This window comes from Tetrao urogallus, assembly GCF_951394365.1.
Source record: "Tetrao urogallus genome assembly, chromosome: 7".
NCBI lineage: Eukaryota > Metazoa > Chordata > Aves > Galliformes > Phasianidae > Tetrao > Tetrao urogallus.
This window is the reverse complement of record NC_136820.1, coordinates 6,574,554-6,596,467: the sequence shown is the minus strand read 5'-3', so window position 1 is coordinate 6,596,467 and position 21,914 is coordinate 6,574,554. Positions and strand designations below refer to the sequence as shown.

General features: G+C 40.7%; 1 protein-coding gene across 1 annotated transcript in view; it reads right to left on the bottom strand.

The window, feature by feature from the left end:
- TRANK1 (tetratricopeptide repeat and ankyrin repeat containing 1) overlaps positions 1–21,314 on the bottom strand; it is a gene marked incomplete at both ends in the record, with an annotated part of 42,893 nt that extends 21,579 nt beyond the window's left edge. Inside the window, 11 exons of the mRNA XM_079538367.1 lie at positions 1,806–1,982; positions 2,780–3,031; positions 3,369–3,521; positions 6,102–6,272; positions 8,046–8,177; positions 13,666–13,804; positions 15,638–15,721; positions 17,558–17,676; positions 17,956–18,106; positions 19,463–19,586; positions 21,181–21,314. Of these exons, the coding sequence (XP_079394493.1) occupies positions 1,806–1,982; positions 2,780–3,031; positions 3,369–3,521; positions 6,102–6,272; positions 8,046–8,177; positions 13,666–13,804; positions 15,638–15,721; positions 17,558–17,676; positions 17,956–18,106; positions 19,463–19,586; positions 21,181–21,314 (1,636 nt within the window). The remainder of the gene's footprint in view (positions 1–1,805; positions 1,983–2,779; positions 3,032–3,368; positions 3,522–6,101; positions 6,273–8,045; positions 8,178–13,665; positions 13,805–15,637; positions 15,722–17,557; positions 17,677–17,955; positions 18,107–19,462; positions 19,587–21,180) is intronic.
- Between the last annotated feature and the right edge of the window lie 600 nt (positions 21,315–21,914).

The following is a 21,914-nucleotide window of genomic DNA, read 5'->3' as shown; positions in this document are numbered from 1 at the left end:
TTGTAGCTGCTTATGGAGCATCAGTCAATTTAATTCCTTTTAAACCTCCAAGTCATCTTCCAGTATCAGCTCTGACAGCTACCAAACAGAAGATGGCGACTCTGGTCATCCAGAAAACAAGCAGCTCTGATACAACACTAGGGTCATCTGGTTCATTTTACTACACTACCCAGAAGGAATCTGCAGCACATAGTCTTGAGTTACGTAACTAACCTGTGGCAAATCCCAACTATTTCCTGATACCTGAAGTTCTAGTGCAGTTTCTTACTGAGTAAGATTAGCCTGATGCTTCTTTAGGAAAAAAAGAGAGAGAAAAAAAGAGAGAGAAGGAGAGAGTGCTAATGCTACAGCGTTCCAGTTTTAATCCAAATAAATATGTATATGTGTATGACTTAATCCAGATTACCTGAAACATTTATTTCCTAATGAAAACAGTGATTCATCAAAATCATTATACAGGAATTTCACCTCAAAAACTTTGCACAGTGGAAAATACTTAGAGAAGATACCAGGTTTAAACTCTCGATTTAAAGTCTACAACTGACCTATGCTTTTAATCCCTCTAAAACTATTAATGAAATGTGCATGCCTTATAAATAAACAAATACAGTGCTTTAAATTATTTTACCCCTTCCAGTCAGAAATGCATTTTTTACTAATTTAAAATTAAACCTAAACTTGGGGCTTTATTTGACAGATTTTCAGATTTTCTCACATGTTTATGTAAGCACTACAGTCCTTTCACTCACTCCTCTGAACAAAACTCTGCTTGAGTTACAACTGAACAAAAACAGTCCAACGGATTTCAGATGTCATTGTCAGATTTCCTTCAACGTCTGCTGATTAGCCCTGCTTTTTCCTTTGTTTCTTCCTACATACTTCATATTTAAACCATTCCCATTTAATACAAATTTTACAGGTTTTCAGAGAGGAGCTTTGCTTTCTAAATCAGTTTGATTAAATAATAATACAGTCAGAAAAAAAATAGAAAGTGATGGAAACGTTACAGCTGCCTCAATCCCATCAATCAATTGACCAGCCATTAACCCTCCTCACAGCTCCAGGCATTGCAAATTAAAAGCAGTACATATCAGCTTAATAAAGTTTTTTGTCCATACCCTTTGGCCTACAAACTCTGGGGACTGAGATACGGCCAAACATCCTGGTCTGCTGCCTCTGCTATCACATGAAAAAACCAGCAGAGGAAGTGGCACTGAGCTGGACAGGTAAGAAATGAGATCATGAATCATCGTATCACAGAATAACTCAAGTCTGAAGGACATCATAAGGATGATTGAGTCCAACTCTAGGATCCACACGAGATCACTCAAAAATCAAACTGTATGTCTGAGAGCCCCGCCAGACACTTCTTGAACTCTGGCAAGCTCGGTGTCATGACCACTGTCTTGGGGAGCTTGTTCCAGGGCCTGGCCACCCTCTGGTGCAGAACCTTTTCCAATATAAACTTTCCCTGACGCAGCTTCATGTCATTCCTTTCAGTCCTGTCACTGTCACCAGAGAGCAGGGATCAACACCTGCTCCTGCATTCCCCTGTTAGGAAACTGTAGGCCACCATGAGGCCTCCCCTCAGTCTCTTCTTCTCTGGGCTGAAGAAACCAAGGGACTTCAGACACTCCTCATACATCTTCCCCTCTACATCCTTCACCATCTTTCTAGTCCACCTTTGGATGCTTTCAAGTAGTTTTATGTCCTTAAGGTATTTTCAACATTTGGTGTGAAAATGAGTGATGCCTTCCTGCTAGAGATATTTGTGTCCCCTAGACTTAAGCACACAAAAACTTTACCTCTTTTATCTAAACAGACGTGGACTGCTGCATGCAAAGGAGTATCTCCTTTTACAAAGGAGACATTTTGAGGATCTGCACCCTTGGTCAGCAGCAAATACACCAGTTCAAAGTAATTCTTCTTCAGGCAGATATGCAATGGTGTTTCAGATTTGGCTCCGGTCCCATCTGGCAAAGCTAGTGCAAAGGATATGAAAATAACAGGGGTCAAATATGATAAACCAGATCTGCAAACTACAGAAAGTGCTTGTCAGAGAAATGTGCAAATTGATTACTGAGCAGGCAGAAAGAGTTTTTGAGAATGAAAATCTTCAGAATCCCCTCTGGTCTCCCAATAATCTAAGCAGCCAGTCCTCCTGTTACAGCAGAAAAACACAGGCCAGAACTTCTTCAAGTAAGTTAGTCACTGAATTGAATAAGAAATCTCTTTGCAACCCCAGACAGTCACAAGGCTGCAGCAGGACCACGTGTCCCTAATTTATAGCTAGTATCAAGTTATAACGTGAAGTGAAAAATGGCAGAGTAATTCTAGCAATAGAACCTATGCAAAACAAGAAAAATGATCATGTTCACAGTTACTGAAAAAAAGATGCTTGGTCATGCCCTTGAATTCACTGAAGTAGCCAATTACTTGTGACATGACAACAGACTTAACCCCAAGACTGTGAATCACATTTTCTACCAGGCTCAGGACAGGGGAATTAAAGCTTAAGAAAACTATAAGCAAGGAAACGAGAATCTTTGGCCTTTTACCTCCTAATCTAACTCTGACAGCCAAAGATTTGAAAAACATCTTCCATCCTACATAGCCCTAATAGGTTTCCAATTAGCAGGTGCAGGAAAAGGTACTACACCTCAACAAGCTTCAGCACTTACACAGAGCCATAAAAACTATGCTTTCATATTTCTGAAACTATGCTGCTCCAAACATGCAAAAGAAGATATCTTTTTAAAAAATATCCTAATTTTTTCACCTCCTCTTTCTACCAAACATCTTATGAGGTGGACTCGCTCATCCAGTCTGTCACACTGCTGGATAATGCTGCCAATGTCAACATCTGAAAGACTGCAGGTTTTTAAGAGTCCTCCATCTGATGTGTTTTCCCCATTGGCTTTCCCTGTTAGCAACAGCAAAACTTCATGCCACATTTGCTTCTTCAACAACAGTTTTATGATGCTGTTAGCACAGGCCTGGGAGATGTTGCAAAGCACCCCTTCAGGAACTTCTGCAAGACAAACAGAACAAAATAACTCACTCAAAAACAGGCAGTAAAATCCATCTCAATGTAAACAAATTTCAGAATAACGAGCTCATCAAATTCAAATCACAGAACAGCAAAATTCTACACTTGTATCCTTTTGTCTTCATGCTGACAGACAAATCTGAATTTCCGTGTGTATTATTATGGGTTTTCACTGCAAAATACAGCAGTAAAAATAAGTGAAAGTACTCAGTTCCAGTAATATCAACTGTAGAAAGAAGGAAATGAAGGAAGGGTAAGAGAGCAAAAGCTGTATGTTAGCATGAAAACAATTAAGATGAGAAACGGGAACTCACTGTACCTTTCATAGAGGAAAGCAGTTTCAGAAATCTCTGAAACACATCTTCCTTCAATATATTTTTATGATGTAACCCATTTTCAAAACTGCAGAACTTGACAAACTGTTCCAGAGCATCCAGGAAAGAATCGACTACGGCTTTTCTTCTGTCTTCCTCTGCAAAACATTACAAGAATTGAAATTCCAGTTCTTCATGGTCACGTTTTCAGGGCAGGGTTGTAATACACCGTATTATTATATTTTGTATCCCAAAACACATCCGATACACTCATGAAACACTCTTTACATTAATACATCAGGCTGAAAATTGCAATAGTAGGCAAGCTGCTGTACATGCAGGCAGGACATTGCTGCCTTGCAATGATAAGAATTTTCAGAGTAGATGACTTAAGAACAGTGACAACTTCCAGCACACGTTTTTAATCAGATGCCCTGAGCTTGTCTGAATCTTCACTGGCATTTAACAAATACAGCTGAAGAGTAATTTGCCCTTTTAAAACTAAACCAAAAAAAAAAAAAACCACCAAAAAAACAGAACAACCAACAAACCCATCACAGCAAAATGACACCTACAGGTTTAAGATACTTGGGTAATGCAAAATTGCTGATTTTAAATCATATCCTAATAACAGTTTTTAAATGAAAGACTTGGCATGAATTTCCTGTAATTTTCAGGGAATTTAAGTACATCGAAGATAGACAAAACAGCAGCTTTCCCCCCTTGGACAAAGCAAAGGGTAAGTTACCTTTTTAGCAACCAGAATTATCCCCAGGGGTAAAGCAGTGTCTTGCTCTCCAGTCTCTTGCTTTACATTAAGCCTAGAAAACTCCTGGGGCTGCACATAGGGGAAAATAAACTGACCCCCAAAAACATGCTGAGATACATGGAATGCCAACTAAAACGGTTACCTCTATAAGGGCAGCGTTGTAAACCTGAGAACCACTGAGCTACGACCTGCTCTAGGAGAAGGGCGAAAGATCTCTACAGTAAAGAAAGAACTATGGGAATCTGCTTGCCAGGAGCCAGAAAATGCAACTGCAATGAAATACAAAGACTTCCAGTAAACTTGTACGTAATACACACGTGAAACCAGAGATATAGTCTATAAGTTTCATCTTTTCCTGAGTTTGATCTGCCTGTGTAAGTCTTTTCCTTCATGTATGCCCTAAGAGCTGCATAACACAAATAAGTATTGGTTTGAAAAGGGTATGCTTTGAGTTAATATGGTAATGCCACTAATACAGACATTACCTTGGCTAGGAAAACACGATCAGGCACCAAACCATCTCAGAAAGACTGTACTGAAGAAATGGTTTTAAGAAGAGCAAAATCCATGTTTGGGGCTTAATAATCTTCTTTTAAACCTTTCCATCACTTGCCACCTCAGTTCCTGAACCTCTTCAGTCCTGCAGGAACATCCTACCTAACTGGTAAGTCAGCTCTCATGTGGACACACAGAAGAGCTTCTCCAAACAGATTTCTACAATTGGATCCTCTGCTGGAAGTGTCTGTGCTCCCCCCCAATCTCCTTCACAGCTAGAATGTAAGTACCAACCAAGCTGCCATGCTGCCAAGACAGCACTTTCTGCAGTAACCCTTCAGTCCTGTGGGAAGACAATTCTCCATCTCATGTCCTAACCAGCATCTCCCTGAGTACACCGCAGCACTCGGAGAGAGGTGCAGCTCAGGCTTATGCCATTTGTTGAAAAAGACAGGAAATTATCTATGGGTTAGTCAGTATTGATAGTTTGACACTGAGGTCTTATTGTACAATTCGCACGCTTTCTGATTTATTGATGTCAAAGCAGAATTCCCTGTTATTTGGGCAATCATGCACTAGTTTCTAGAACAGAAAGTTACAGAGAACTGAGTCCTTTTCAGAACTGATGGGCATTTACAAGACTAGACTGAAAACCAGTTTAGTTTGTCAATTCATCAAACTCTATGTTAGCACTGGGAAAATTAAGATCAGCACCTTTCTATAAGACAACTGGTCTTTCACAAACTGCCCAGAAATAACAGTAATAGTTTTAAAAATAATTTGCAGTTTGCCCTTACTACAAGAGTGCAACTAAATTTTAGGTTCACTGCTTTGGTTACAGGAGGCTCTCCAATAGTCCGCTCTGCTGTTCTTGTCCCTTCTCATGTGAAGAGATTTTAAGCTTCCATGTAACACAGGAGTTTCAGCTGCATGTCACCCATGTGGAGCAATGACGACTAAAACTTTCTGAACAGGGAAGATCTCTCACTAAAACATTTTGTTTTCAAAATAGGTCATCATCTTTTCACATACACGTTCATCACTTCAGGCCTTCTCTTTTTGGTCAATGCTTTTTCTTTATTTAAATCATTTTAAATATGTCACGGGTGTTTTTACTAAATGTTTCATTTCCCAAACTCTAAGGTGAAGCTAAGTGGTCAAAACTGATAAAAAGATCAAAAAGATGCAGTTTCTATGGCAGGAGGGGAGCCTTGTGCTAAGGAAAAAAAATCCAGCAATGGCTTATAATAACTTCCAGCAATTTGTAATTACTTACTGCATGATACATTAAGAACATTAGCTGGACAGCAGACACCTTCAAGCAAGGACAAAATGTTCAACGTTGTCTCACCAGGGTGACAACACATACAGAAAGTTACATAAATTCCACCTACTATCGCCAATTACAAATAAAGCAATTTTGCATCCAAGGGTTATAATTTAAAAACAGAAAAAGCACCGAGTCCATAAGTACCTTCCAGTTCCACAGAGGAGGAAGTGTGTTTCTCAATGTGACTGCTGACTGCTTTGACAGCATCAAAGTTTTTATTCTTTTTCAAAATATCTATGACGCTTCTTGCCCGTGCGTCTGGAATGGTAGGATCAGCCCCAAAATTCAGAAGCATGAGCACATCTTCTGTTTGACCTAAAGCATTATAAGAAAAAGCATTAGAGGGGGAATAATCCTCATTGTTCAGGGGCTGTTGTGTTTTGTTTTCTTGTTTTCAAATGTGGCACAATTTCTAGCACACACACACACACACATATATATATACTCACATATATATATAAAATTCATCCAGTGTCTTAAGAATTGTTAGCTATTATACCAGAAGAAACTCAACAAACTGTTAAAAAATAATTATAAACTCTCTTTGTTATTGTAAGTTGGGAAGTGGGAGCACTGAAACACAAAGTGATGGGGTGCCTCAAGAGCGTCCCGTTGATCAGAGGCAGTATGTCAAAAGCCTCTCCTTTGCTATGCCCCAATCCTTTCTCCAGTTTTTAGGCAAACTGCTCTGTACATAAAGAAAAAGCAAAACAGGAGATTTTTCTATTATTATTGTTATTCTATAAGTCACAAGGTGACTTAACAAAACTGTCTATTTCACATATTCAAGCATGAATATGTACACCTGTGTACTGATTTTCTTTCCTGTGCAGCAGAAAACACTTTTGTGGTAATAAGCCTTGTAACAAAGATTCCTAGTTTAACTAATGGTGTCATTGCTTTTAACAGATGTCACTTTAAGTGCTTTGAAATGCTATACAGAAATACAGAACAAACAAAGACAAATATAATAGTGACTGAAAGTTTTGACACATTGTTTAATAATTATTCTCGAAGATGAGAAGCTTTCCTCTTACAACTTCCCACTGCACTTTACAGCCCTGCAAGCAGCAGTACTGATCTTCCAACAGAACAGCTGGAAGAGCACAGGGACACCAAATCATGCAGTGCAAGGGAAGATGAAGAAACGCTGAGCAAAGAATTGGTAGATCGTTACACTTCCCGAGGCACAACTCCACAGAACACAATCTCTTTAATTGCATGCACTGAAGAAAAAAATCTGGATGAGAAAAGAGTGATGCAGACTAATACAGCTGCCATGCTTTACCTGTACAAGTCTTAACATTCAAGCCACCTTAGGAATTATTTTTTGTTAATGGGTGGAAGTAAGGGTTTTAATATATTTATAAACATATCTCGAAATATGTACATGGCCTCTTCCAGAAACACAAGAGTCTTATAGTAAAAGATGTTGCAAAAGAAGTATGACTTCTTTCCAGGAAATGAAATTTGTTAGATAGGGACTGCCTGCATCTCATTCGTACTATTAAAGAGAGCCATCAGAATATCACTGTGTTCAACGACCTCGAAGAGTGGAATTATCTTGGCGTTGATGCTTGTTTCCTGAGGCCACCTAGTGGGCAGCGTAAGAAATACAAGGAAGAATGCCAGGCTGAGTTAACGTAAAAGAAACCTGACAGAAAACTTGAAGGACACCTTTTCATTTTTCATCTCTGACAAGGTACACTGCTACTTAGGTTTTAAAGCTTCACCTGGTCAAAACAAACAAACAAGCAAACAAGAGAACAGAAAGATAGGATAGGTCTCCAGGAGATCAAGGCATGTTTAGATTTAAAAGGTAACTAAAAACTGCAGGGTACTTACTGGAAAGTCATAACCAATCACATCAAGAAGCAAAAATTAAAAAATGAAGCATACAGACTTATAAGGGAATTACTGAAATGCTTATATTTAAGTTATTATGTTCAGATAACAGGGCTTTCTCATTTTCTTCCTTGTATGTAGTAGTAAACACTGGGGTCTGAAATTTTCAGTCATTCTTCATTTTTCCATTAGAAAAAAAAAACAACACAGGAGTAAGAATAAAGAAAAAGGAATTGCATTTACTGCGTTTCCGGGAATAGTCACTGGAAGATGCCACAATGTGCAGGAGAGTGCATCCATCTCTGTCTTGCTGGTTGATTCTATCCTTCAAGTCTGGCCTCTGAGACAGTAACCATCTGAAAATATGGTTCTTTTCTGAAATGATAAAAGAAAACATTCGTTATAGTAAATAGATGCAGTAGAAATAGTTACTGGCTTTCCCCCTATGGAAAGTAAAGATGCACCTGTATGAAAGCTTTTCTCATACATGGGGAGTAAGGGAGGTAAAAAAAGTAAGCAAGAGAAATGATACCATGAGCCAGCTGCACTGTGGGAGACCCAACACTAAGTTCTCACTGATTCTCAGCACGCATCACTTACTTGACTCATGAATCTTCAGCACATACAGAAAATGTTGTTCCACACTGAGGTGGCAGGAAGAAATACTTAATTTTTGTCAAAGTTGGCATGCCCAGGATCTGAAAGAACCTCAATCACACAATAGCTCCAAAACACAGAAGAGAATATCCATATTAGGTTTTTATTGCTAACAAGCACAGATAACGAATAATTTCAAAATTCTGAAAAATCACAGAATCATAGAATGGCTTGGGTTGGAAAGGACCTCAAGGATCATGTCAACGATTTACGGGCTGGTTCTGGCATTTACCAATGCCTCTGTCAATGGCTGAGTCCCTAGCAATGCCACCCAGTTGGCGAGCTTCTCTACTATCCAGCCACACACTGTTGGCCCCATTGTCCCAGCATCGAAGTAACCAAGTAGCAATAGGCTCATTTGGGTGACATGAGAAGTCTTTTCTCAGACTTCGAATTTCATTCATTTTCAGAGATCAATCAACAAGGGTAACAATATCTTGCTCACCTCTTCCTCTTCCAGGACTTTGTGTTGCCCTCGCAGGCGTTGGTGACCATGGTCTTATTGAGGGCCCCTCCCCTGGACTCAGGGGAGCTTCTCCTAGACCTTGGAGCCACTCCTCTGGACCTCTTTCCTCCTCTTTCTTCTGTTCTAACCGAGTTGAGATTCGTTTCGTTCTCCATCTTCTTACAGGGGCGACTGACATCTGCTGTGGTGCCTCCTGTGGTTGATCAGGCTGATCAGTTCTGATGTTCTCACCCTCTAGCTCTGCTTGGAGTCTGTCTTGTTTGATTATGAGAGTATTTAGTTCAGATTGGAGGGTGTCTCGCTCAGTTTGGAGGGTGTCGAGTTTGGATTGGAGGGAGTCTCGCTCGGATTCGAAGGCATCTCATTGAGATTGGAGATTCCTTCTCTCAGCTCGGAGATTCTCCCCTTCGGCTTGGAGACACTCTTGCCACGTTTTGAGATTCTCTCTCCTGGCTAGAAGACTCTCCTTCTCAACCTGGAGATTCTCTGTCTCGGCTCGGACTCTCTCCTGGAAACTCTCCTTTTCAGCCTGGAGACTCTCTCTTTGGGATTTCAGGGCGTCTCTCCCGATTTGGAGGGCATCTCTCTCGGACTCGAGGATATCCCTCTCAGATTGGAGGTCTTTTCTCTCAACCAGGGGACTCTCCTGCTCAGCCTGAAGATTCTCCCTCTCTGCTCTCAGACACTCTCTCTCAATTTCACAATCTCTCTCTCTCTTTGGGATACTATTGAATAAGGCCCGATAAGCATTAGCCAGGCCCCAAATCATTTGTGCCTCCTCAAATCTGCCTGAGCCGCAACATTCCTGTCTCAAATAAATGCTTAAACTCTCAGGGTCTTTCAGGTGTTCAGGAGTAAAGTTCCATGACACTGAAGATGTCCATCTCACTAAAGTCTCTCCCAAGCCTCTCCACACTCCCTGCCACTCAGTATTCTCTGGTTTTGGGGAAGGCTTCCTCAAAATACGATAAATACAAATACTGACTGAAATAATGAACAGTACATTTAGGGAGATTAACAACGTGATCAGGTGAGCATTCAAAAACTGCATAAAGGATTCAAAGGAGAGACTGGGAACCTGTTCAAAAATCCCAAGTTCTGTGAAATTAGCAGCTCCCTCTTCAAACAGGTTTAAAAGAGAAAGCAGAATCATTTTTTTTTTCTCTTTACAGGAGCAAGATAGCAGTGCTCAAAGTTTACAAATATCCCAGAACGCTGGCAGTCCGCCTAGACTTTCGAGGTCAAGTTTTCAGTGAGCACCGGTGAAAAAGGTAAACTTTCCCAACGAAGCTCTCTGAGACCAGAGAGAGATTCGTACTAAAAAGCTAAAAAACAGCCTGTGCCCGCATTTTCCACCAAGAATGTCAACGGTTTACGGGCTGGTTCGGCCCGGTTCTGTGACAAGCGGGGCGGAGGGATCCGCAGATCCGCACCTCCGGAAAAAGGGAAACAAGGGACCCCAAAATAATTTAAAAAAGCAGCACCGATCTGAGGAGAAACAAACTAATTTACTAAGTATATTATCGGAAGCAAGATAACGCACTATAATACAATATAATCAGAATTGAAGCTAATAAATCAAATATAATGAGAGAGAGAATGTCCGAAAGGGCGGACAGGCCTCACCACAATGCTGAGGTGAGATGCGCAGTCCAGTTGAGCAGCAGGGAGACGGGAGCAGCGCCCACGATGAAGGGCAGGCGAGAAAAGAACACATCAGGTGACCTTGCAGGAGTTAAACCTCCTCTCTGTGACTGCAAAGTCCCCTGGGGAATGTAGTTCTTCTTCTCTTCTGGGCAGGTACCCAGGACTTCAGCATTAACAGTTAAAGTCCCAGTGCCCCACATGATGTTATGATGTGGAATACCGAAAGCCAAAAATCACAAAACCATGACAGATCATCAAGTTCCAACTCTTCTGCCACAGGAGGGTTGCCAGCCCCTAGATCAAGTACTAAATCAGGTTGCCCAGGGCCCCATGCAGACGGGCCTCAAAAACCTTGAGGGATGAAGCATCCACAACACCTCTGGGGAACCTGTTCCAGCACCTCACCACCCTCAGTAAAAAACCTGCCCCTGACATCTAACCTAGATCTCCTCACCTTTAATTTAAAGCCAATCCCCTTTGTCCTTTCACTACCTACCATTATAAAAAGTTGATTCCCCTCATGTTTATAAACTCCCTTTAAATTCTGCAAGGCGACAATGAGGCCTCCCTACATCCTTCTCTTTCTCAGGCCAAACAAGCCCAGTTCATTCAGCCTGTCTTTGTAAGAGAGGTGCTTCAGCCCTTAAATCATCTTTGTGGCCCTCCTTCGCATCCTCTCCAAAAGCTCCACATCTTTCCTGTGTTTTAGTGATACATGTAAAGTCATGCCAACATGATATGATTTCATTATATTTGCTTTTGTCATGGTTTTATGACGTGACGTGGGTGACGTGAAAAGTCTTTTCTCAGACTTCGAATTTCATTCATTCTCAGAGATCAATCAACAATGGTAACAATATCTTGCTCACCTCTTCCTCTTCCAGGACTTTGTGTTGCCCTCATAGGCGTTGGTGACCGTGGTCTTATTGAGGGCCCCTCCCCTGGACTCAGGGGTATTTCTCCCGCATCTCGGAGCCACTCCTCTGGACCTCTTTCCTCCTCTTTCTTCTGTTCTAACTCAGTCGATATTTATTTCATTTTCCATCCTCTTACTGGAGCAACTGACATCAATGGTGGAGCCTCCTGTGGTTGATCAGGCTGGTCAGTTCCAATGCTCTCACCCTCTAGTTCTGCTTGGAGTCTGTCTTGTTTGATTATGAGAGTATTTAGTTCAGACTGGAGGGTGTCTTGCTGAGTTTGGAGGCTGTCCTGTTCAGATTGGAGGGGGCCGAGTTTGGACTGGAGGGACTCTCGCTCGGATTCAAAGGCATCTTGTCAAGATTGGAGATTCCTCTTCTCAGCTCAGAGATTTTCCCCTTCGGCTTGGAGACCTTCTTTCTCAGGTTGGAGACACTCTTGCCACGTTTTGAGATTCTCTCTCCTCTCTTCGAGACTCTCTTTCTCAACCTGGAGATTCTCTGTCTCGCCTTGGAGACTTTCTCTTTGGGACTGCAGGGAGTTTCTCTCGATTTGGAGGGCATCATCTCTCTTGGATTGGAGGTCTTTTCTCTCAACTAGAAGACCCTCTTGCTCAGCCTGAAGATTCTCCCTCTCTGCTCAGAGTCTCTCCTGGAAACTCTCCTTTTCACCTTGGAGACTCTCTCGCTCATTTTATACTGTCTCCCTGAGACTCTCCCTTTCAGCTCTCAAACACTCTCTCAATTTCAGAATTGAGATCTCAGAGATATCTCTCTGAGATAGTATTGAATAAGGCCCGATAAGCATTAGCCAGGCTCCAAATCATTTGTGCCTCCTCAGATCTGCCTGAGCCGCAACATTCCTGTCTCAAATAAATGCTTAAACTCTCAGGGTCTTTCAGGTGTTCAGGAGTAAAGTTCCATGACACCAAAGATGTCCATCTCTCTACAGTCTCTCCCAAGCCTCTCCACACTCCCTGCCATTCAGTATCCTCTGGTTTTGGGGAGGGCTTCCTCAAAATACGATAAATACAAAAACTGACTGAAATGATGAACAGTACATTTAGGGAGATTGACAGCGTGATCAGAGGAGCATTCAAAAACTGCATAAAGGATTCAAAGGAGAGACTGGGAGCCTGCTTAAAAGTCACAAGTTCTGTAGAATTAGCAACTCCTTCTAGAGCTGTATGCCACACTGTATGCAGATGCCAGGTACATATTTCCATCAGTGTTTTCAGTAGACTCTACATACCTATGGCTCCACAGAGCAGAGTGGCAAACTTGAATTAAGGCCCAGCATGTTCTGAGCATTAAAAGAGAAAAAATTATGGAATGCAATCCCTTGAAGAGCAGTTTTAGAAGAGAAAGCATTTTTTTTTCCTCTCTTTACAGAAGCAAGCTAGCAGCACCCAAAAAGTTTACAAATATCCCAGAACACTGGCAGTCTGCCTGGACTTTCGAGGTCAAGTTTTCAGTGAGCACCTGTGGAAAAGATAAACTTTCCTAACAAAGCTTTCCGAGACCAGAGAGAGATTCGTACTAAAAAGCTAAAAAGCAGCTTATGCCCGCATTCTCCACCAAGAATGTCAACAGTTTACGGGCTGGTTCGGCCCGGTTCCATGACCAGCAGGATAGAGGGATTTTGCAAAATCCGTGCCTCTGGAAAAAGGGAAACAGGGGACCCCAAAATAATGAAAAACAGTGGCAAAGATCTGAGAAGAAACAAACTAATTTACTAAATACAGTATCGGAATGCAAGATAACGCACTATAATATAGTATAATTAGAATTGAAGCTAATAAATCAAATAAAATGAGAGAGAGAATGTCTGAAAGGTGGGAAGGCCTCACCATAAAGCTGAGGTGAGATGCGCAGTCTGGTTGAGCAGCAGGGAGACGGGAGGAGAGCCAACGAAGAAGAGTAGACAAAAAAGCGCGCATCAGGTGACCTTGCCAGGAGTTCAACCTCCTCTCCCTGACCGCAAGGTCCCCTGGGGAATGTAGTTCTTCTTCTCTTCTGGGCAGGTACCCAGGACTTGAGCATTGACAGTTAAAGTCCCAGTGCCCCACATGATGTTATGATGTGGAATACTGATAACCAAAAATCATACAACCATGACAGCTTTTTCTCTGAAGACGACAACATTTGGTTCATTTTAACAGAGGATGTCACTTACTTGCTTTGATACACAGTCTGATAACAGCATGAAGGGGATGAACTCCAATGGATTCAACTTTTGCCCCAATGGAAATCAGCCATTTGACTAATTCTGCTACATTTTGCATCGTCTCATCACATCCATACAACTCAAAAGTCTGATAATGAAGAAAAGAATTACAACATGTTATTTTATATTCACAAAAGACGTTCCTTTAAAAACACAATTCCACAATATCATTTTTTTATGAATTGGTCTGGAATTGGTGGAACAACCAAGAGTAACAACCAAGTCCTATTCATTGTAAAATGAAACATTTACAACAAACATAGCAGATCCAGTAGAAGTTCAAAGCAAATACATTTCTCCAATGAGCTGTTTGTGAATTTTGAAAGACTCTTCTCCTGCTCTGAAAAGCACTGAATTTGAAGCCTATTTTGTACTACATATTTCTGTATTTCTTCCCTGTAATCGATGGCAACTTTCTGCCATACAAGTCTATCAAATGTTACTACATTCCATTGCACATGTTGCTGTAAGTAGGTACTGTACTGTTTAAGCTCAGATGAGGCAGCTTCTGCAAGCAGTTATCCTAAAGCAAGAAAAGACTGAAGAAATGTTTTAAATTGGAAAACAGGAATTACAGACTGAGGGAAGGAGGTATAGACAACCCAGGTAACATCTCATACAGCTCAGGAATCCCAGCAATAGAAAGAAGGGCAATGCCTCATTCTCTCATCCAGCCCAGGAAGCATCTAGCATTATTAAGACAGTAACGATAATGAAACTGTTCACACAAAGAAAAGCTGTATGAATTTTATGAATTGTATGAATTTTACAGGGAAATTTACACACCAGGACTGAAACACAGTCTGAGAAGGAAAAATTTGAACCAAAAAAGGATGTTTTATCAGGGACTTAATGAGCTTCAAGCACAGCCTACAAGCAACAGGGACATTGACACAGGAATCTGGAGGTGAGCAGAAGAAGCTCAGAGGGAAATTGAGACAATATGCCAGGAGGGTCTGGTCACGAGGGGGTGCTCAAAACCAGTGTTTTGACATAATTGCTCCTCTTGTGCCAGTCATTTTTTAAATAGCAGGCTTTGCACAGCCTTCCAACATCCACAAATAAATCTTTCTACCACCTCATGCCAAATTTTGACTGGCAAGTATTACTGTTTGTGCACAGTCACAAAAATAAAATACAGCAAACTACAGGGTGGCAGCAGGGGAAGTTCCAACTGTCAAACACCACATTTTCCTCTCATTTTTGCAAAAGATAAGCAGTGCTCATTCATCGATCTTTCAGGGCCTGGACTCTGACCCACCTCTCTGCCTGCAAAGAGCTGATCAAATGCATGAAGTATGAAAGAGGGTAGCATGAAGTCCCACTTAAGCTCCTCGAGTGGCATTACCATGGCACACTTGTCCAATGCTAGCTAACCATGGCAGGCTTGTGTAAACATACCTGCTTTGTAATGGTCCACAAGAAATGCTTTACCTCAACTGTTATTGAAACAGAATAGACAACCACTGCATAGTAGCAGATACATGCACTGTGTACTGCTTTCAGAAACTACGCAAAACATAATACCACCCTAACCCAGGAATACTAAAAGTCATCCTGTTTGGAAAACACATTCAGCTTAACAGATGTCAAACATTTTTCTACATTAAATTTAGTGTCAGGTTCCAGGTCTGACATGAATAGCTTGCTGCACTTGAGAGGAAGATATCTTTTGGCGACCAATAAAAAGGAAATACTAAATTGCATACAAAAACTATACAAATTAAGGATACTTTTAATGATCAATGAAAAGAGACAAAACAGACTATTTAACATTATCATATATTATTTAACATAACCACGTATTATTTTTCATTTTATTTTTCTCTCTCATCTGCTTTCACTTTGCCCACAGGATGGATCTTCCACTGAAGAGAACAGAAAGAAATAGACACAAAACTTAAAAGGCTTGTCACTTTACCTCAAAGAGATTTTTCAGTGGTAACTGGTTGACTCTGAGATTGGTGGGCAAGTCTTTCTTCTTGGACAACAACAACAGAAAAGACTAGGAAACAAAACAGTGGTGATAAGTGCACTTAGAAACTTTGTTTTTCACTGCATCACTAGACTTTGTAGAGAGCAAAACATGGGCTAACAACATTTCAAATCTTTTTTTTTTTTAAGATTGTAACACATCACTGAATTTCCCTTTTCATTTATCAATTGAGCTAATGTATTTACAGTGGACTGTGGGAACCTATGACCAATTAAAACCTCATCAGAAATAGAAACCACATGGAAAGGATCATGTCCTAAAACTATCTCCAGTACACCTTTGGTAGTGATTCTTTTTCAAGGATAAGAAAGAAGATCTACGTAATTACAGGCCTGTCAGTTCTATTTCAGTGCCTGATAAAATTACAGAGAAGATCATTCTGGGAGTTACTGAAAAACATGTGAAAGACAATGCACTCACTGCTCACAGCCAGCACAGGTTCATGAAGGGAAAGTCCTTTCTAATGAATAATTCTTCCTTCACAGCAAGATTACACACCTAGCTGAACAAGGGAAGCCAGTGGATGTGATGGTTTTGGATTTCAGCAAAGCTTTCAGTACTGTTTTTCATGATGCAATGGGTGAGCTCAGGTTGGGCTCCAAGGGTTACAGTAAGCAGGACTACATCAGGCTGGCAGCCAGCCATCACTGGGGTTCCTCACGTAAAGCTTCATTTCAGGGCCAGTTCTCTTCAGTGCTTTTATCAATGACTTGGATACATGACTTGCAGGTATACTAAAGTTTGAGGATGACACTACATCGGGAGGAGCTGTGGACTTCCTAAAGGGCAGAGAGATCTTAAATGTAAGGGCTGAGCAGTCAGCAACCACACGCAGTTAAACAAGGCCTGCATCTCCTCACAGGGAGCGAAGGGCAGCGCTGAGCTCTGCTCTCAGTGACAGTGCCCAAGGCAACGGCATGGAGCTGTGCCAGGGGAGGGGTAGCTGGGCATTAGGGAAAGGTTCTTCACCAGAGGGCAGTGGGCACGTATTGATCATGTATTGATCCACCTAAGTGTGTCTTCAAATCCTGAATTGCACTCTTGTGAGTTGACCTTGTAAGGCTGCCAGATGCTCCTCTTCTTCGATCCTGGTGCTCACAGGGTTTCTCACACTTTTTCCTCACTTTGCCATGCAGCATTTTGCCTTTTTGTAGACAAGTTTCCCTGAGGCTCCTGCCAGTGGCCACTGGATCCAGCCATGCCCTGCAGTGTGGCTGTTGGAGCAGGCTGGAAATTGGCTTGCCGAGCATGGGGCAGACCTGGCTTCACCACACACTGTAGCCCCACAGCTCCCTGCCAGCTCCTTGCCACCAACACACTGTAATTATGGCAATGAACCATTTTTCACACAGTTATTGTTTAAAAAGAGGGTTAGTATGACTTCAGGTGATTCTCCTTCTGATTGTCCAAAATAATCCGGCTTTATTGAACAACTGTGTGCTTCCACTGAGTGGATCTTTCATCCAAAAGAAAAAGACATTACAAATAAATACATGTTTTTATCCCTTCAGTGTCTTTCAAGAATAATGGAGCCCCTAGGTAGGATCAAAACAGAGACAACAGCAGGAGACAAGTGGGATCTTAACTTTGTTGTATACCTTTGAGAAACGAATTTTGGAAATTACTTTGAACTAAGAATATTTTTCAAGTCTAAAAATCCAGACAATTGATTCAAGGAACACTAAAATTAATTGCTTTTTTATCTTAGAGGTAACACAAGCTTACCCTGAACAGGTACCAATGACTACGTTTTTGTGCAGCAGTACTACACTACACTTGATCTTAGCCAAAAGACTAAGCAGCGAGTATGTAACATTTGCTTTCTCTTCACTGGGACAGACTTACCTGCCACTTCCCTTTCTGAGCCAACTTTTCCATCACAGATTGCCAAATCAGTGCATCAAACCTTGCACTGAAAATATAATCACATGCAGGGTAGAAAGTTTGTGGCAAGACTCGTTCATCTGCAAGAGTAAGCAGTTATGAGAAGTATGTAGTATATGCAGTGCTTTTAAAGTTGTGGTCTCCAACTAAATCGCTTCACTGCAGAGCGACAGCTTTAGTATTAATACCCAGGAGAATGCTAATAGGGAGCAAACATCTGACTTTTTTAGTGTGACAAACGTTGGCCACCAAACTGCACCTTTTTAGTCACCAACCAGTCTTCTTTAAACACGGAAAAAAAATGAGTCCATCACCACTGAGGGGTTCTTAAAATACTTAAGCTTTTAATTTGAGCTTACCATTGACACTCGTGAAGATTCCTGCTATAAAATCAGCAACTTGAGCTTGGTCTACAGAAGCATTCAGAAGAGTCAAACCTCTATGAAACATAGAAATTGCATTACAAGCATTTGATAACATGATCAGCGAGTGGCCAGCTCTATAATAAGCCTAGAAAAAAAAAGAAAAACAAAAAAGACCACTGTTAGGAAAACATTCAGAGATCCTGACAACAGAATCTCAGGGGTTAGAAAAGATCTCTAGAGATCATCCAACCTCCTGCTAAGGAAGGCTCCCTGCAGCAGGCTGCACAGGTAGGCATCCAGGTGGGTTTTGAATACATCCAGAGAGGGAGACTGCACAACCCCCCTGGACAACCTGTTCCAGAAAAGTTAACAAAAAGTTATCATTTTCTCTTAAATTGATTAAGTATGGTATAAAATGCCATGTAGTGCTATTTTCACAGCTTCTCACACACATACATCCTCCAAAAAAGCAATCGAAATCCCTTCTAATTCACGCTGTGCTACTGATGTCATTGTGCATGCTATGAAAGAGCAATAGATACAGATATATATGGAAAAGATAAATAAAACAGTAGAAAATATCTTGGAAAATAACTGAAGGATGAGAAGACATACTGTTAGCAACTATCCTGGACAGAAATGCTTCTTGTCACAAGGTCCAGAATATACATTCATGTCATTGCACAATCAGTAGGTGTACAGTTGTATAATCAACAGGTATACAGAGGTTAGGCTTGGTAAGATTATCATGATAGAAGGATAATCAAAATAAATAGAAATGCCCACAAGTTCACAATAAACTCCACAAGGAATGAACTCCAGCAAGAGATCCTTCCTCAGTGATGATCAGCACTTAAATGGGATCTAGAAGAGATGCAGCCAGGCTCCCCCCTTCTGGTAGCACAGGTGAATTGCCTTCACCTGTGTTCCCACAGCTGACTCACTGCTTGTCTCAGGTGGTCAATCAGAGGTTCAGGCCGTGATCAGCAGTTCCCATACAGTCATTATGACACTGCTCAGTAGCATTGTGCAGTATTTAAAACAATGCAGATGTTCTTCAGCAAATGGCACCTAAACACATTTACGTTCACCACTGAAGTAGGTTTTACTATCTCAGACTCACGGTGGAGTCAACTTGTTCAAAACATTTCCTGGTCAATCCTGCATCACCCTGGGTCCCCAGCATCAAAAGAGTGCATAAGATTTTATTATTTGCTATCACCTCATCTGTGACATTAAAAAGCCAGTTATCTTCTCAAAAGCATTAGTACCTTTCCTGCTGGGATGAGAAACAACAAGCAAGCAAAAGAGAGCTGCTTAATGTTATTAGTAGTATTACAATAATATTAGAAGTCATTTTTGATGTTTGTGTGCACAGCCAGATACTGATTCTGTAATTTTTATGCTATGGTACATCTTAAAACACAACAAAAAGCAGATATTGGCACTTGGTTTAAAACATAATACAGGCAAAAAGTTGCCAGCTTCAACATGTGAATACCTTAACATACTCTGGATCCCAGCGTAAGCTCTCAAAGGCTGAATGCATTGCTTCTCTCCATTTACCAAGATTGTACAAGCAAGTTGATCTGTTGCAGTATAATACAGCTATGTCCCCAGAACACCTGAAAAAAAAGTTACCAGCATTACTGCTTATTCAATTAAAAAAAAAAGAAAAAAGGATGTAAGGTACTTTGTAGTTAGTAACAAGAAAAAGTGCACACATCACCCACCTAACAAACTCAGAGGGTAAAATAGAGCTGTAGAAAGCGAATGCAATTTGAACATCAGCTACAAAATCTCTCAGTGGCACCCTAATGGTATCTGAAAGACATTCTTGTCCCTTCTGAAGCAGAAGGCTAACCCACTGGACTATTGCAGTAAGTGCTGAACTCCACGATCCTTGATCCCTTCCAATGCAGTATGTTCTATGATGCTATGAGGGTTTAGTGACAGTTTAGAAAACCTAGACACATCTGGGTATCTAGTGAAAGGCAAAGCCAGGAATGGAAGAGGACAGGAATGGGAGGAAAGGTGAAACAAATGCTAGACAGACTTTAGTCATCAAAGCATAACCAAAAAGTGTTTTACTGTATCATCAGTTGATGATGTCATCAAAATTATATATATTTATGTCAGAAAGAATGAAGAAATAAACATATTTCAGAGAACTGAACATTCTGAAATACGTGCATCTGGGTGTAAGAATTTCTGGAAAAAGCTTCCCAAAATTTACAGTACTACACAGGGTAGCAGGGAGCCTGAAAAGTCTATCTCGTCTGTGCTCAAATAGCTTGTGGCATGGTGCTGCATCCTCTTATTCCTACCTAGCAATTTACACTCAAGAAAGTTGTTTCAACTATATTGAACATGTTCAGAGCACACTCTCACATGTATGCAAATCTTGCCAAGGCAATCTACAGCAAAGGGAAAGGGAATGCTCAGGAGCAGATCCCAGTGGGAAGAGAAAGCCCTGCAAAGGGCAGAATCAGGGCCTGGTGGAGATGGCCTTGTTGGCTCTGTCTCACTCCCAGCACAGCTCCAGACTACATTTTACCATCCTTTGTCTAATGGCAAACAGTCAAACCAAATCAATGGCTGGTGTTACACCAGGTTCATAGCGTTGCTAATACATGGTAATAATAAATATTTAAAAGTTAACATAATGCTCAGCTACTTAACCATTAACCATCACATTAGCAACTGGTGTTAACTGAAGACAACAAACACTTGGCATTTGGAAAGAAAGAGCCACAGAACTCTTTGGCAGAAGCTAGTTTTGAACAGATTTTACAACACCAGGAAAGCTCAAATACCAAGAACAAAGTAACCTGCATGAATTGTTTTCAAAAAGTCAATGATCCATGTAACAACAGACACCCACATTCTCCCAGTAACTGGCACAGCAACATCAATCCATAACATCTCATCTGCAATGCAGAACTAATTTAACACGAGCCAACATAATGTTTGGAAAAATAATTTGGACCTTAATTATAGTTATTAATAATGTTCATAAAAAAAACCATTTAGATTAAAGTTGCTAACTTACACATCAAGAACAGCAATTCCTCCTTAATTATAAAACCAATACACCAAAGAGTGTGACAACAGACATAAGAAAATCATGTGTCAGGGGAAGAAATACAGTTCTGAGTTAACCACAGAACTGAACACATTTAATTACAAGCTCACAGCTTGTAATTAAAGAATACTTACAGGCCCCATTGCCTTAACTGAACGAGCATATACAGAGCTTGATCATACTTCCTGATGGCCAAGGTGTAATTTCCATTTTTAAAATCCTGATTCCCATCTTGTTTCATAAACTGTGCATATTCCATGGCATCCATGCTAACTGCGAGAGGAAAAAAAAACAAAATAAAACCAATAACCAGAGATTCATGTGACACATCATTCCCCAAAATCCACTTCAACTTTCATTTTAGGTTTTGCACCTCCTTGACAAGTAGGACAAAAGAGTACATCTTTTTGCTATGTTGCAGTTGGAATAGTAAAATGTAACTCAGGTACCAACCTCATCTATGCTTTTGATACATCAACTTTCCAGCTATTTTTTAATCACACTTTTCTCATTGTTTCCTTTGGGTCTCGAACTTTCTTTCTTAAAATTATAATTATTAAAATTATTTAAATGCATTCACCCTCTTTAAAAGCAGGATATGAATCTGAGACAACACAGCTCATATAGTTAAGAAATACATGAAGCTGCACTTTTCAATTAGTTAAAGACAAAACTAATTAACTTGCTTTTTATTTACCTTTATGACTTTTCCTTTATCCAGCCTTTCCAGCAAGACATTTAATAATCCAATGTACACAAAATCGCTTTGAAACTTGATTACTGCACGAAACTGCAGTGATGTCAGTCTATTATCAGTGCCTGAAGACCTTCGAAGAAATTGAAAATCGTTGCTAAAATAAACACATCC